At 46.2% G+C, this 13,837-nt stretch overlaps 1 protein-coding gene across 1 annotated transcript; it reads right to left on the bottom strand.

The window, feature by feature from the left end:
• Positions 1-978: 978 nt before the first annotated feature.
• On the bottom strand, positions 979-10,678 carry LOC117052179 (borealin-2-like). Its single transcript, XM_033158956.1, is given in 10 exon segments — positions 979-1,138; positions 1,397-1,483; positions 1,948-2,077; positions 2,611-2,712; positions 4,378-4,451; positions 5,390-5,466; positions 6,780-6,840; positions 7,711-7,763; positions 9,467-9,595; positions 10,474-10,678. Coding segments are annotated over 10 exon segments (891 nt in total). The 5' UTR covers positions 10,610-10,678; the 3' UTR covers positions 979-1,096.
• Between the last annotated feature and the right edge of the window lie 3,159 nt (positions 10,679-13,837).

Below are 13,837 nucleotides of genomic sequence, written 5' to 3'. Positions count from 1 at the left end.
TCTGACCCACTAACATTCAAGTTAAAACATACCTTGCTCTCTGGATTAGGACCTGCAAACCCTGTGTTTATTGCTTTGCTCCCTGATGATAGCTCTTACATTGGGGATGGGTAGTCCTCCAGGAGTTGAACCTAGCTACTAGTCAGCAGTTGCAGTCCAACAACTGGCAAGCCATCCGTGGTTTAAATTGTAAGACAACCGTAGCACTGACTTAGTTGCAAGAGACCTAGAACTACAAGTGGTAAAATCCTAATCCAAAAGCAGGACTTAACATGGAAATATCCCTGCTGCAAAACTTCCATTAAGTTCTTGGCAATCATCCAGGCTACACTTCTGGAATATTTCTCCAGCCGTTTTAGTTCAGCCAGACTGTTTTGAGACAGCCGTAACTTAACGCAGGGAGCAACACAGCACCTGCTGTTAGCTAGGAGCTTGCTGCAAGTTAGATCACTGGTGCAGGTCTAAAAACAAACTACAACATTGGATATCCTAAGGTTGGTGTAAAAGGTGACACTATAGAGCCATGCAAGATCATGCAACGTGTGGAGAAAGTGGATAGAGTGAAGCTTTTGTCTCCATCTCTTTACACTGGAGTTCAGTGACAGCCAATGAAGCTGAATGGTGGAAGATTTGGGACAGACAAAAGGTTGTACTTCTAGCTGTTGGTGACTTCACATGATGCTCCGCTGGCTGGCTCTCATGGGAGCTGGAGTCCCAACTGTGTCTGGAGGACCACACAGGGGTCCCCATCCCTCATTGAAGTGGAAGTTTCAGCAGATGAAGAGACAATACACTTTACAACAGGGGTACACAACCTAAGCCCCGTGGGCCAGATGCAGCCCAATTGCCCTCTCAATCCGGCTCGCAGATGGTCAGGGAATCAGCGTGTTTTTACATGAGTAGAATGTGTATAGCACATGTATGACACCCTTTTACAGCAAACACCATTCACCCTGAAATAATGCCAGCAAGCCTCCATAGAGAAATAACAAGTTTAATAGTACTTTAAAAAAGAAGAAGCCTATATTTAAACATAAGGAATCATGGATATTCAGATCCAAGAATGGAAAAAGGTTGTTTATGGAGTCCATCAACTTCACTTAACCGTTGCTTTTCCGCAAAGGACTGTCAACTGGTTCTAAGGAAGCGGGGAAAGAAAAAAAGCATGGGCAATTGACGGAGCTCTCCAAACATCCCTCCGAACCACCAAAACTCCAGATTCTATGCAAGGAATGCCTTACACAGAAGTATTTCTAAGAACTACTTGCATGGATTTTTCAGACCCGAGAAGGAACAGTGCAGATTGGCACAGCTGACAACCATGTTATGACGAACCCTGCCAGTCCCCCTGCGGGGAGAGAGCCATTTCCAAGGTTTATTTGTTCTGCACACTTACCACAAGGCTGTGGATATGCTGGACGGTGTCCTCATTCAATAATTCCACATTGACATTCTGGAGGTCATCGCCAGCCGAGCAGAGAGTCTGAACAAGAGCAGAGAGTTGCTGTTTGCAAGCCGCATGGGTCGTGCGCGTGCACCATTACGCATGTTATTGCTTCATGCCGCATAGAGAAAGTGGGCAGAGAGAAGTTCCTCTCCCTCTTTCCCAACGCTAGAACACATGGTTATCCAATATAGCTGAACGTTGGAAGAGTCAGGGCTTAGGACTTATTCGTGCAGTGCAGAGTTGAGCTATGGAACACTCTCCCACCGGAAGAAGCGATGGCCACCAAACTGGATGGTTATAAAAGTTGATTAGACAAATTCATGGCAGAGAGGGCTACTGGTGGCTACTTAGCCACGGTGGCTATGCTCTGCCTTCACGGCTGGAAGCAGCAATGAAAGGGGTTGGGGAGACGTCCTTAATTTTTTGAATGTATGTCTCAACCTGGATGCATTTGTATTTGCAAATCAAAGATTCACAGCCCTCCTCGGCTGATACAGTACCTTTCCATCAGATAAAGGGATGTTGACAAAGGGAACTGAGCTATCGTGGGGCATCGACATACTCCGGAGCGTCACCGCCTGTGTTCTCTCTGAGGCAGATGCACTTTTGGAGAGACCCCTTTGTGGAAATCTAGGCACGAGAAAGGGGTGGGGGTAGAGGGGTGGAGGAGAGGGAAGGCGGTTCAGAAAAGAGCAAAACAACTGATTGAGGAGATGACGCAAGACCCCTATAAGGAGAGGGTCCAGACATTTGGCGATGTTTGAGGAGGTTTGTTTTAAAGGAAAGTTAAGGCGAGCCATGATAGAGGTGCATGGAATTACACACGGTGCATAGAAAGTGGACAGAAGTTTTTCTCCCTCTCTCACAATACATTATAATTTAGCAATATCCAATGAAACTGAATGTTGGGAGATTTGGGACAGAGGAAAGGAAGTACCAGCTCAAACCTCTTCCCACACTGAGCTTCTCAGGTAGACTGGAAGGGAACAAAGTCTTGATTACCTAGTTCCTCCCAAGGTGGGGGAAGGGGGCATAACTAAACCTGGCAGGAAGCTTACTTGATTGTATTAACCCATTCATGCATTCGTTGGACTTAAGTAGGTTGGCTGTACGAGTCTTGATTATCCCACAATATTCATATCCTTAAAAACAGCATGGCTTGCCTTTTAGAGCCCAACGCGATGCACTTGGAAGCAGACACCGGCCGTTCCCGCATCGAGGTTGATCGCTCAATGGTTCTCCCATTTGGAGTGGCGTATGCAGACCTGATGGGACACAGGGGGGCATTTACAGGATTTTAAGGTTGCAGCAACGGTTCCTCCTATACCTGCTCCTGCGAGAATCCTCTGCAAGGAGAGGTCAAATGGTAGAGCCACAGAATGATCACAAGCAGTGGAGCTGTTGCAGCTGCAGAGACTTCCCCATGTAGTCCTTAGATCACTTCATGCTACTCTTAGGTAGTTCATATCAATACAAAAACATCAAAAGTACAAAGTAATGCCACATTTTAAAGCAAAAACAGAATGATTAGGGGGCGAAATCCTCTTAGACATCAAGATAAATCCAATTAACAGATATAATAACCCGTGCTTTTTTTCTGGGGGGATGCAGGGGTACGCATACCCCTAAACATTTTGTGAATCTTTGTATTTTTGTCCATTTACTGTATTTATTTTTCCCGATTTGAACAATAAAATGGTGATTATCTTGAATCAAAATGAGAGTACCCCTAAACATTTTTTAGGAAAAAAAGCACTGATCATAACTACTAGAAGATAAGAATAGCACATAATAACTAATGATGATGATGATAAATAATAGCAGATATTATCATTATTATTAATTTGCTTTTTTATTACCTGCTCCTCACCCTAATAATAACTAATAGCACATAATAGCTACCAGCAGATTTAAAACACAGAAATGCAGCAGAGACAAGAAGTCCCACCCACCTACTATGCAAGCAGACAGAGAAGCCTGGAGAACCACATTCAGTTCCCAAGGCCTGAGATTTCTCAGCCATGAGCTACGTGACCGAGGACATGGACAGGTGTTCTTTTTCAAAGCTTTCTGGTACAACCATGAGGGCTAGCAACCTGCTTTTTCTAAGAGTATTCTTCACGAAGCCTCTTTTTAAAACAGAAGGCATTGGCCATCAACAGCCATCACTTATAAGGAGCAGAGGCAGCTTCCAGCTAGTTAAAAGCTCCATTGATTTCACACTTGTAGCTTCCCCCATCAAAATATGTAGAACTTGGTCTTTAGCTGTACAGCACCATAGTTTACTGGGTGTTAGATAGGGCATAGGGCAGGGGTCAGCAAACATTTTCAGCAGGGGGCCAGTCCACTGTCCCTCAGACCTTGTGGGGGGCCAGACTATATTTTGAAATAATAATAATAATAATAATGAACGAATTCCTATGGCCCACAAATAACCCAGAGATGCATTTTAAATAAAAGGACACATTCTACTCATGTAAAAACATGTTGATTCCCGGACCGTCCGTGGGCCGGATTTAGAAGGCGATTGGGCTGGATCCGGACCCCAGGCCTGAGTTTGCCTACCCATGGCATAGGGTCTCTTGTGCCATAGGCAGAGCTGCTCCTTTGAAGAAGAGTTTGGATTTGATATCCCGCTTTGCACTACCCGAAGGAGTCTCAAAGCGGCTCACATTCTCCTTTCCCTTCCTCCCCCACAACAAACACTCTGTGAGGTGAGTGGGGCTGAGAGACTTCAGAGAAGTGTGACTAGCCCAAGGTCACCCAGCAGCTGCATGTGGGGGAGTGGAGACACGAACCCGGTTCCCCAGATTACGAGTCTACCACTCTTAACCACTACACCACACTGGCTCTCTTTGAAAGCAGATGCACTTTGCTGCCTCACAAGAAAAGAACCAAGAGGAATGAATGTAGCAAGAATATATGGTTACTCTTACCTGGACGGAGTCCCTTGTTTGCCCTTTACAGCAGAAGGCAAGGAAGCCAGAGAATTTGTTTTAAATGCCTGCAGGAGAGTTAAGCAGCAAAACAGGGTTTTAGGGCCACAAAGGTAGTCCATCGAAAAACCAAAGTTGTTTAGCATTCCTAAAAGTCACCCGATTCTCTACTGTTTGGAATAGCCATCTAACTTTGCAGATTTATAGGCAATGGGATATTGAATAATGTGGTGCTTGTTTGCCTGTTTCCTGCCACCAGCAAACATTCTTGCACACCACACAAAGCATTTCCCAGCTCACATGCACAACCTCACACATAGAATGCTGCATAAGATCAGCACATACACCTTTTGTGCCCTGGGTGCTAGTGTCAGAATTGAGGTGGGCAGGGGATTTCAGGTAGAGCCTGCACCTGTCGGGGTCTGACCTTGCCATGCACACAAAATTCTCACACTGACTTCTGTTGATGCTGACTTTGCACAGAGAACCTTGGGGGGAAATGGACCCTCTGCCAATCTCGGGGGCCACTGAACATCCAACCTCACCAGGATCACTCCATTTCCAGGGTTGCAGAGACAAAGAACCCTCCAGGCCACACTGCTAAAGAGGGTAGCTTTGAATCAGCAAAAAAGTGTAGTGTGTCTTACATATAGGACCTGCAACAAAACAGTGAGAGTGCTCTCATGCAAGTTTCTAGACTGCTGAGCCCCTTCCCAGGATATTCCATTCCATTCCCAACCTCAGTTTTGTTCCCAGTGCACTCAGCACTGCATGTCCATTCAGCGTACTCAGTTCTCGCTGGGCTATCTTCAGGTCCTCCCTACCCTCTTAAGGTTTCCCCATCTATGTATTTTATTTATTTATTTATTGGTACATCTCCAGGTTCCTCAGAGATACCTAACGTCTCCCTCTTGTACGTGGATAGTACTGTTTTGGCTACAGAAGGATCCACACTTAAGAGAATGAGTTTGCTATGAGCACATACGGGATCCTATTCCCCACTTACCTTTCGAGACAGTTTCCTGGCCGGGGCTCCACTCCCTTCTTCGTCTCCCTTGTATTCCACAATCGTTGTGACCTTAACTAGAAGGGGCAATTTGGTCAAGGGTTATTATAGGTATGTTATGCATGCATCTTACATCAGTCTCTCCAAAGCTATGGCAGGATACTCTGGCTTGGATCAAACAGCACCAGGTTTTGCACTCTCATTAACTTTCCTCTTCTTCTGTCCCATGGGGAAGAAAGAACACGTCCAAGGGCTCATGAAAATAAAATGACTGCTCATAGCATAATGCCATTCCAGAAATCTATGGTGTGACCACATCTGAAATTCTATGTACTGTTCTGGTTACCTCACCTCAAAAAGGATGTGGAGCGATCCGACTGTGAGGCGAAATGGAAGCACTGGGTTTTTTATTAGTTTAGGTAAAAGAGATGGCATGATAGACACTTATGAAATTATGCATGGCATGGAGAAAGCAGATAAGGAAAAAAAACTTGTCTCCTCTCATAACACTAGAAGTCGTGGACATCCTATTAAGCCGAATGGTGGAAGATTCAGGACAGGAAAAAAAAGACTTATTCATGCAGTGCATAGTTACGGTAAATTAAGGAACTTGATCCCACAGGAGGCAGAGAAGTCAAGCAACGTGAATGGCTTTAAAAGAGGATTGGACAAATTCATGGAGGAGGGGGCTATCGAGGGCTACTAGCAATAAAGACTACTAGCAATGAAGGCTATAGTCTGCTTTCATGGTCGGAGGCAGTAAATGCTTCTGAATACCAGTTATTGGAAACAACAGGAGGGAAAGTGTGCTCTTGTGTGGGGAGTCTGTTCCCACAGGGATCTTAGTTTGCCACTGTGAGAAGAAGAGGCTGAAGAAGATGGGCCATTGGGCCTGATCCAGCAGGTTTCTTATGACCCTCCAGAACAACTGGTAAGCCAGCTCTTCTGCATTTTGGGCCCCAGATGTCTACTCCAAAGTCCAGCCCTGACAGCACCACTGCCATCGAACACTGACCTGCTTGGCATAGAACAGCAAGTCAAACCACGGCCAAGCATGAACATTCTCAAACCATAGTTTAGCACGTTCCCAGAGAGGAGATTGCACCCAGTTTTTTTCCTCCTCTGCTTCTGCATCTGAGAGCTAAGCTGTGGTTTGGCTTAGCATATCCTCCACATCCAGGTTCTTGGGTTTATTTTGCTCCAAACAAACCTTGGCTACTACAACTGTAGTTAGATAAACGACAAGCCCTGATCTGGAGGATAGGCTAATCCAAACCATGGTTTGGCACAGCTGTAGAGGGACTGTGAAGCAGCAGCAGCAGTGATCTCCCTTGCATGAAACTGGGCAACACTCCCTCCAAGCAATGTTAAGCTTGGAAGGTCAGCTAACCTCGTTTGCTGTTGGTCCTCACCAGCCTGGGAGTTGGCATATCTGCTGCGCAGCAATCATTCTGTGGACAGGAAGGAGAAAGAGGTTGCATTATCAGGCCAGAATCTCTGTTGTGGGTTTGGTTGCTGGATCCAAAGATTTGGACACATGGACGAATGTAAGAGGCGGCAGGTGACTGGCGCATGTGAAAATCCCCTATGAAAAATCTTCCCTCTGGAGCAGAGTCATCCCATGGGATGGAAGCTGACTTATACTGAGACAGACCAATGGTCCATTTATCTCAGTATTGTCTACACTGACTGACAGCGGTTCTCCAAGGTACCAGGCAGGAGATATTTCCCAGCCCTACCTAGAGACGCCAGGAATTGTAGAGTTGGAAGGGACCCGGGGGGGGGGGTCATTTAAGTCAACTCTCTGCAATGCAGAAATCAACACTCAGCCCCCCATCCATCCATCCACTTTGAAACCATTCTGGACCTTGCTTAGCTTTGCAAATGTGCTAGCAGTTTTATTCCCCCAAAGGACCTAGGACAAATATCACATACCACACAGAGTTTGCCAGAGCTTTGACAAATGGGGCTCCCTTCTACTCCAATCTGCCTCTCCCACCCACCATTTAAAACTGCTTTCTCACTGCTTACATCTACGAAGTAAGGCATTCTGGTAAGGTGGCACAGATCTGGCACCTGCATTCTCCTGGGTCATATCACGCAGAATGCCTTGCTCTGAGAAAGGACTCCCTTTTATTAATTGGGGGGGCAATCGGAGGAGGAGTGGGGGCAGTAACAAAATAAGGACAGTGCAATACTTTGCACTAGGCCTTGGGGCAGTTGCCCCAATCTGCCATAACCTGGGAGCAGCATTGCTCAAGAGGCATAAGGATCTGTTACTGTTTTTTAAAAGCATTTCCGTGTTACTTGGTCATACTTACTGCCATGGCGGTGGCGATGACTGTGGCAGCGGCAGCTTCTTCTTCCTTAAGATCTGTGGTACGGAGACAGGCAATTATACCAAGGCAGCCAGTTGCCGATTAATCAAAGGGACTAGCTTCTTATCAATCACACATTCTTTATATAATAAAGGTTGGAGCAAAATATGAGCACAGGAAGAGCCTGCTGGATCAGGCCAATGGCCCATCTAGTCCAGCATCCTGTTCTCACAGCAGCCAACCAGATGCCCGTAAGCGGGACCTGAGCACAAGAGCATTCTTCCCTCCTGCAGTTTCCAGCAACTGGTATAAGGAAGCATTAATGCTTCTGACCATGGAAGCAGAACATAGTTGTACTGGCTGGTAGCCATCCGTGCTCTTCTCCACAAATCTGCCTAATCTAAATTGGTGGTCATCCTGTGGGAGGGAGTTTCACAGTTTAACAATGTGCTGCATGAAAAGGTACTAAGAAGTGGGAAGGCGAAAAGAAAGGTATTGAAACGGCACATAGTTAAGCTATGGTGTTTGTTGATGACCACCAACTAAGGTGGCTTTACAAGGGAGCTTGACAAATTCATAGAGAGAAGGGCCATCAACAGGTACAAGACAATGGCTTGATATTGCTTCCAGTATCAGGGGCATTATTTGTCTGAATATAGTTGCTGGGGAGCACTATTGAGAAGAATGCAGTTGCACTGGGGAAGACTGCAATTGCGCCAGGGTCTTGCTTTGGGGCTTTGGGCCCCACTCACCTCACAGAGCGTTTGTTGTGGGGGAGGAAGGAAAAGGAGGATGTTACCGCTTTGAGACTCCTTCGGGTAGTGATAAAGTGGGATATCAAATCCAAAACTCTTCTGGCTGGCCACTGTGGGAACAGGATTCTGGACTAGATGAGCCCCTGGCCTGGTCCAGCAGGTTCTACTTATGTTTTACTAGCAGGCTTGTATCTGACTTTGCAAGTAAGTCTTAAGTAACCAAAAAACTCTCAGTTTGTGTGGTTTTAAAGGCTCAGACACGATTGATAATGGCAAGCAATCTTATCCAAAACATAAATGAAAACCGGCTCCTTGATCTCAGGACCGACCCATCATGCAAAATTTGGTTGGGATATCTTAAGAGGTGTCCGAATGCACAACAAACAAACCAGGAAACCACTTTTCAAAATATGTATTAGATGATGGGGGCCAATGATGTTGGGCATTCCAGGTCTCTCTCCCTGGCACTGAGGATTCTCCCTAGGCCACACCCCTCACTGCCCTTGCTTTGCACCCTCCTTGCGCACTGATCGTGCTTCCTGCTTGCCTGGGTGGAGGGCCGAGATGGGTGTGCGAGTGTTTGCAGAAACTAGCCTACTGTGCAAAGGTAAAATTGACATTAGTGGCTACCTATTTTAGAGTCGTTTAACACTCCACCGTTCATCCAAGGGAACTCTGGGAATTGTAGTTCTGAGAGGGAAATAGGCACCTCCTACCAACTCTGAGCAGCCTAAGCCAACCACAGTTCCCAGAGTTCTTTAGAGGAAGCCCTGACTATCTAAAGTGGTGCGATACTGCTTTAACTGTATAGTACAGATGGGGACTTAGTTGGCAGCAAGCCCCATTGAGAAAGTGGCTGAGCAAAGTCACGATTGGGGCCACGAGGACCTATCTGCGTGACCATTCACTCAACACAATTCTAACCATGCCTACTCAGAAGTATATCTGTCTGAATTCAACAAGTCTTACTCCCAGCAGGTGTGGGGTTGGGATAGCAGCCTCACCAATCAAGTCCTCCCTCCTCATTTTTCTCATGACCACCGGCATGGCCAGCAGCTCCACCTGGAATGCCTTCTCAGCTGTCTGCAGAAGTGAAGCCAGCTCTTTCTTCAAATCTCGCAGGTTTTCCTTTGCTTGGAGAAAGGGAGAAGGACGGAGGAACATGCCTTATGCTGAATCAGTCCATTCGTCTATCTACCTCAGTATTGTCTACACTGACTGGCAGCAGCTCTCCAGGCTGTGTTCTCCCTCCCCAGGTCTACCTGCAGATGCCAGCGGTTGGACCCGGGACATTCTACACGCAACACAGATGCTCTAACCACTGGACAATATTGGCCCTTGGCAGAAACACAGCACTGCAAGAACCTGAAATGAATAATCAAGTGAAGCAGCTAGAATTAAGGCATTTCTATCCTTTGGGGAACAAAATTGTGGGCACATTTGCAAAGCTAAGCAAGGTCCAGAATGGTATGTGGATGGGGGACTGAGTGTTGAGACTCCTGCATTGCAGGGTGTTGGAGTAGATGATCCTTGGAGGTCCCTTTCAAGTCTACAACAGTTATATGATTCCAATATCCTTGCTTTTCACTCCACTTCTCCAAGATTCATTTATTTATGCACCAATTTTTCATCCATGGAGCTCAAGGTGGCTTATGGTTCCCCCCCCTTACTTAATCCCCACAACATCCCTGTACGGTAGGTTAGGCTGAAAGGTGCTGATTGACCCAAGGGAGCTTCACGCTAAGCAGGGCTTTGAACCCTGGTGTCTCCCAGGTCCTGCCCCAGCATCATGCCTCAACCTTGGGTCGCCAAATGTTGTTGGACTACAACTCCCATAATCCCTGACTACTGGCCCTGCTAGCTAGGGATGATGTAAGTTGTAGCCCAACGATATTCGGAGATCCAAGGTTGAGAAAGGCGGCTCTTACCACTACACCAGGCTGGCTCACATTTGCTCACTCAGACCACCTGTTTTGCCCGCCTACCCCCCCCCTCCATCCCGAGACCTCACCCTGGTGTTGGAAATCCCGCAGAAAGAGACTGATGCGCTGGTCCCTCTGCTCCTTGCTCAAGAGGCTCCGATCCGACTCCACTCCGGAGTCCGCGCTGCGCTTCTTCGCCTCGTTAAGGTGTTTCCTTAGCGCCATATCTTGCTCCCAGCTCACAAACCGGGAAAGCTCAGAAAGAAGCAAGCATCTCTCTTGTGTGTGGATTTATTGCAGTTCCCCGCCCTGGCTGTGGACACGCCCACTTAGGACCCTGGAGAAAGAGGGTGGGGGGACTGATCGCAGGTGCAAGGCACGCTCTTTCCCTAAAGAAGTCAAATCAGCCCTGGGGGGAGGGAGGGATCAGCTGCATGGAACTCTCCCGGTTTATGGAAAGAAGGGGTATTTTTACAACAAACTTTGCTTTTTTAAAAAGTGGGGGGCTCAAATCCTGGATTAGTTTTCCTCCATTAATGCCTACTTTTCCCTAGATAGCTCAGCACGGTGGTACAGTGATAATTTCACAGTTGTTAAAAGACACTGGAGTGAGTAGATATTGTTGTATGTGTGAACAAATGGCTGTATTCAGTTGGGTTTACTCAAGAGTAACTAGGGTCACAACCCTGGGGTAGTTTTGCCACAGTCCAATTTTTTTACAAGAGTTTTGTTTGCCTAATGACTAAGACAAAAAGCTGCTTGGCAATCTAGGTAGCCATTTTTGCTTGCTTTCTCCCTTGCATCCTAGTGGGCTGTGTTGCTTTAAAAAAAACACCTGTGACAGATTTTAACCTCCTCTAAGAGCCTTGCTGCATCAGGCCAACTCTCTAACTCTATATATGCTACCTTCTTATGTTCCTAAGTGTCAGCTGTGAGAAAGAAGGCTTCTAGAAAACTCATTAAAACATAGGCTTCCTTTTTCTGTAAAACTTCTAGAAAGCACCACGACAAAAAAAAGTTTCCAACCATTCTTTTATTTAATTTTTCGAACTTGTAGGTACGTTTAAAAAGTCATCCCAAGAACAGCATGAGGAGCACCTGTAGGAAATGTGAACCTACGAGCATGCATCACAATGTTTAGATATTGCCTTACTCATTAAAGGACGTACATTTTTTTTAAAAAGAGAGAACAAAAATTCAGTGTAGTAACATTCTCCACCTGCAATCTCTAAACCGTTTATTTGGAAATTGCATCCACTGATGTCCACTCTGGAATAGATTCCCAAAGACAACCAAGTTAAATTTTAGCAGCTCATCACAGTACTTACAGATGTGTCAAATCAACTGTGGAAGGATCGTACCATTTCTCAAAAGATGCAGGAAACAACAACAACAAACCCATTCATTCTCCCTCAGCGTACCAGAAATCAAAAGGCACCATAACAGTGTTTAGAAAACACAAAGGAAAGTAGGTCAGCATCCTTGATTTAATCACTAAACCTCTTAAGGATTGCTGCTCCCATTTTTAAAAAGGCGGGAAGCAACGGGTGTGGGAGGAAAAAGCAAACCTTTTAAAACATCCCCTGCAAAAAGAGTTATTTAGAAACATGTAAACCTTGCATCGTTTTCAGGAACACTGGGTGTAAACACAAGGTAAATAGAAAACCCACTGGCTTGTTAAGACTACAAATACTACCCTCCCCTCCCAACCCTCCCCAAACCCAACGGGGGAGAAAAACTTACAAAAGTATATAAAAATATATAGTAACCACGAGTAGTGCACAGAATTATCTTGCACTAGTATGTTCAATAGGACGGCCCTTCCCAAGCAGTGAGCCCGAAGCAAGATTTCAGGGGGGAAAGTGCAATTCCTTTGTTTTGTTTCTTTAAACTGCAGTGTTCCAAGAGCGAAACATGCTAGTTTTCAGTAGTTCACGTAATCAATGTTTAGGAAAACGTGCCAAGCAGTTGCGCCAGCAAGCTGAGTGTTCTGTTCATTCAGAATTCCAATATCCCCATCCTTGCACGGTGTCAGTAAAATGGTAGGTTTAAGGGGACAAAAACGCAGAAAGGACGAAAGAATGTTTCTGCTGCTGTCGGATGGCAATGTGTCCATTTAGAATTAACGGCACCCGTAAGCAGTGGCGTAGCAAGGGATGGGCGATGGGGTCAGGGCACCCCGGGTTCCAGGGGAGGGGGGGTGACACTCGGCGGCCCCTCCCACCACTCCCCAAGCCTAGCCCCGCCCCCAGGGGGGTGCCTCCGGGCGGCCAAGAGGCTTCCTCCGCCCCTGCCTGTAAGATAAATTTGTTTGCCCCTTTGGAATTCAACTCAGCAATACAGTCAAGTACGCAGGGTGATCTGCAGCCGTAATTGCTTTGTTCACTTGGAACATTCTGGACACTTGGGTCAGCGACAGCAGCATTTCCAAAAAAAGCTAAGCCAGGTTTATGTACATAGGAGTCAGCTCCTAGGGGCCGAGGGGCCTTTGCCCCCCCACCAATAAAATATTTGAGGGGGCCAGCCCCCCCCAAGTTGATAGGCATTGGCATTCACATGATGTGCATGTGCTGCATCATGTGATTATGTATGGCAGGGCTTACCTGTCTCCCCCCCCCCCCGTATTGAAGCTGGCACCCCTATTTATGTACAAGACTGAGATGGATTAATGGGGAAGGAAATTGTACTGTATCGTAAAATGAAGCCCCATTGGACCAACACGGGAGACTCTTAGATCTACTGTAGGAGAGCAAAGTGTCACGAATCTGGGCGATGGTAGCAGACAGGCAGTCCACTCCACTCTGGTTAGCAATGCTAAATAGCCTACTGGCCATCTTGCCCTCTCGTTTTCACTTCTACTTCTTAGAAGAGAAACTCGGTCCATGTGACACGCGTTGGAGAAAATCCCTGTCTTTCTGAGGCTAGAAACAAAAGAAACAGCCACGGGATAGCAATTTTCACAGAACTTCCAGTTGCCTGTTCAGGTTGAAATAGTAGCCCTGAGAGGGGGCTGAATATTTAGGCAAGATTATACTACCAGATTGGACCCTTTCTCAATGTGACGCTTCCACGTTCCTTCAACGTTGGACGTTATGATTATCGGTCAGTGCTCAAAATATGCTTTTTTTTTTTTTGCAAAGTACTTTGTTGAACAAAACTGGCAGATCATTTCGCGCATAGGAAAATGCTCCCTCTGGTATCGGCATCTTGTATTTATTTGCTACCATGCTGAGGCGCATTCCGATTCATAGCTAAGAAGCATCTCCTTTGCTTAGCTAATTTACTCAGTACCTACATTCTAAAGCAGCATCTAGCCAAGTGAAAGGAGGAGAGTTCTGTGTCCTGATTATATCAGTTCCATGCCTCCCTCTTATAGGCTCCCAATTTTATTTATTTATTTAGCTCATACTTGTGATACTTTTCCATGCAAAGACCATGATTGGCATCAGTTCA

The sequence above is a fragment of the Lacerta agilis genome, chromosome 8 (genome assembly GCF_009819535.1).
Source record: "Lacerta agilis isolate rLacAgi1 chromosome 8, rLacAgi1.pri, whole genome shotgun sequence".
Lineage (NCBI taxonomy): Eukaryota > Metazoa > Chordata > Lepidosauria > Squamata > Lacertidae > Lacerta > Lacerta agilis.
This window is presented reverse-complemented; position numbering and strand designations above follow the sequence as displayed.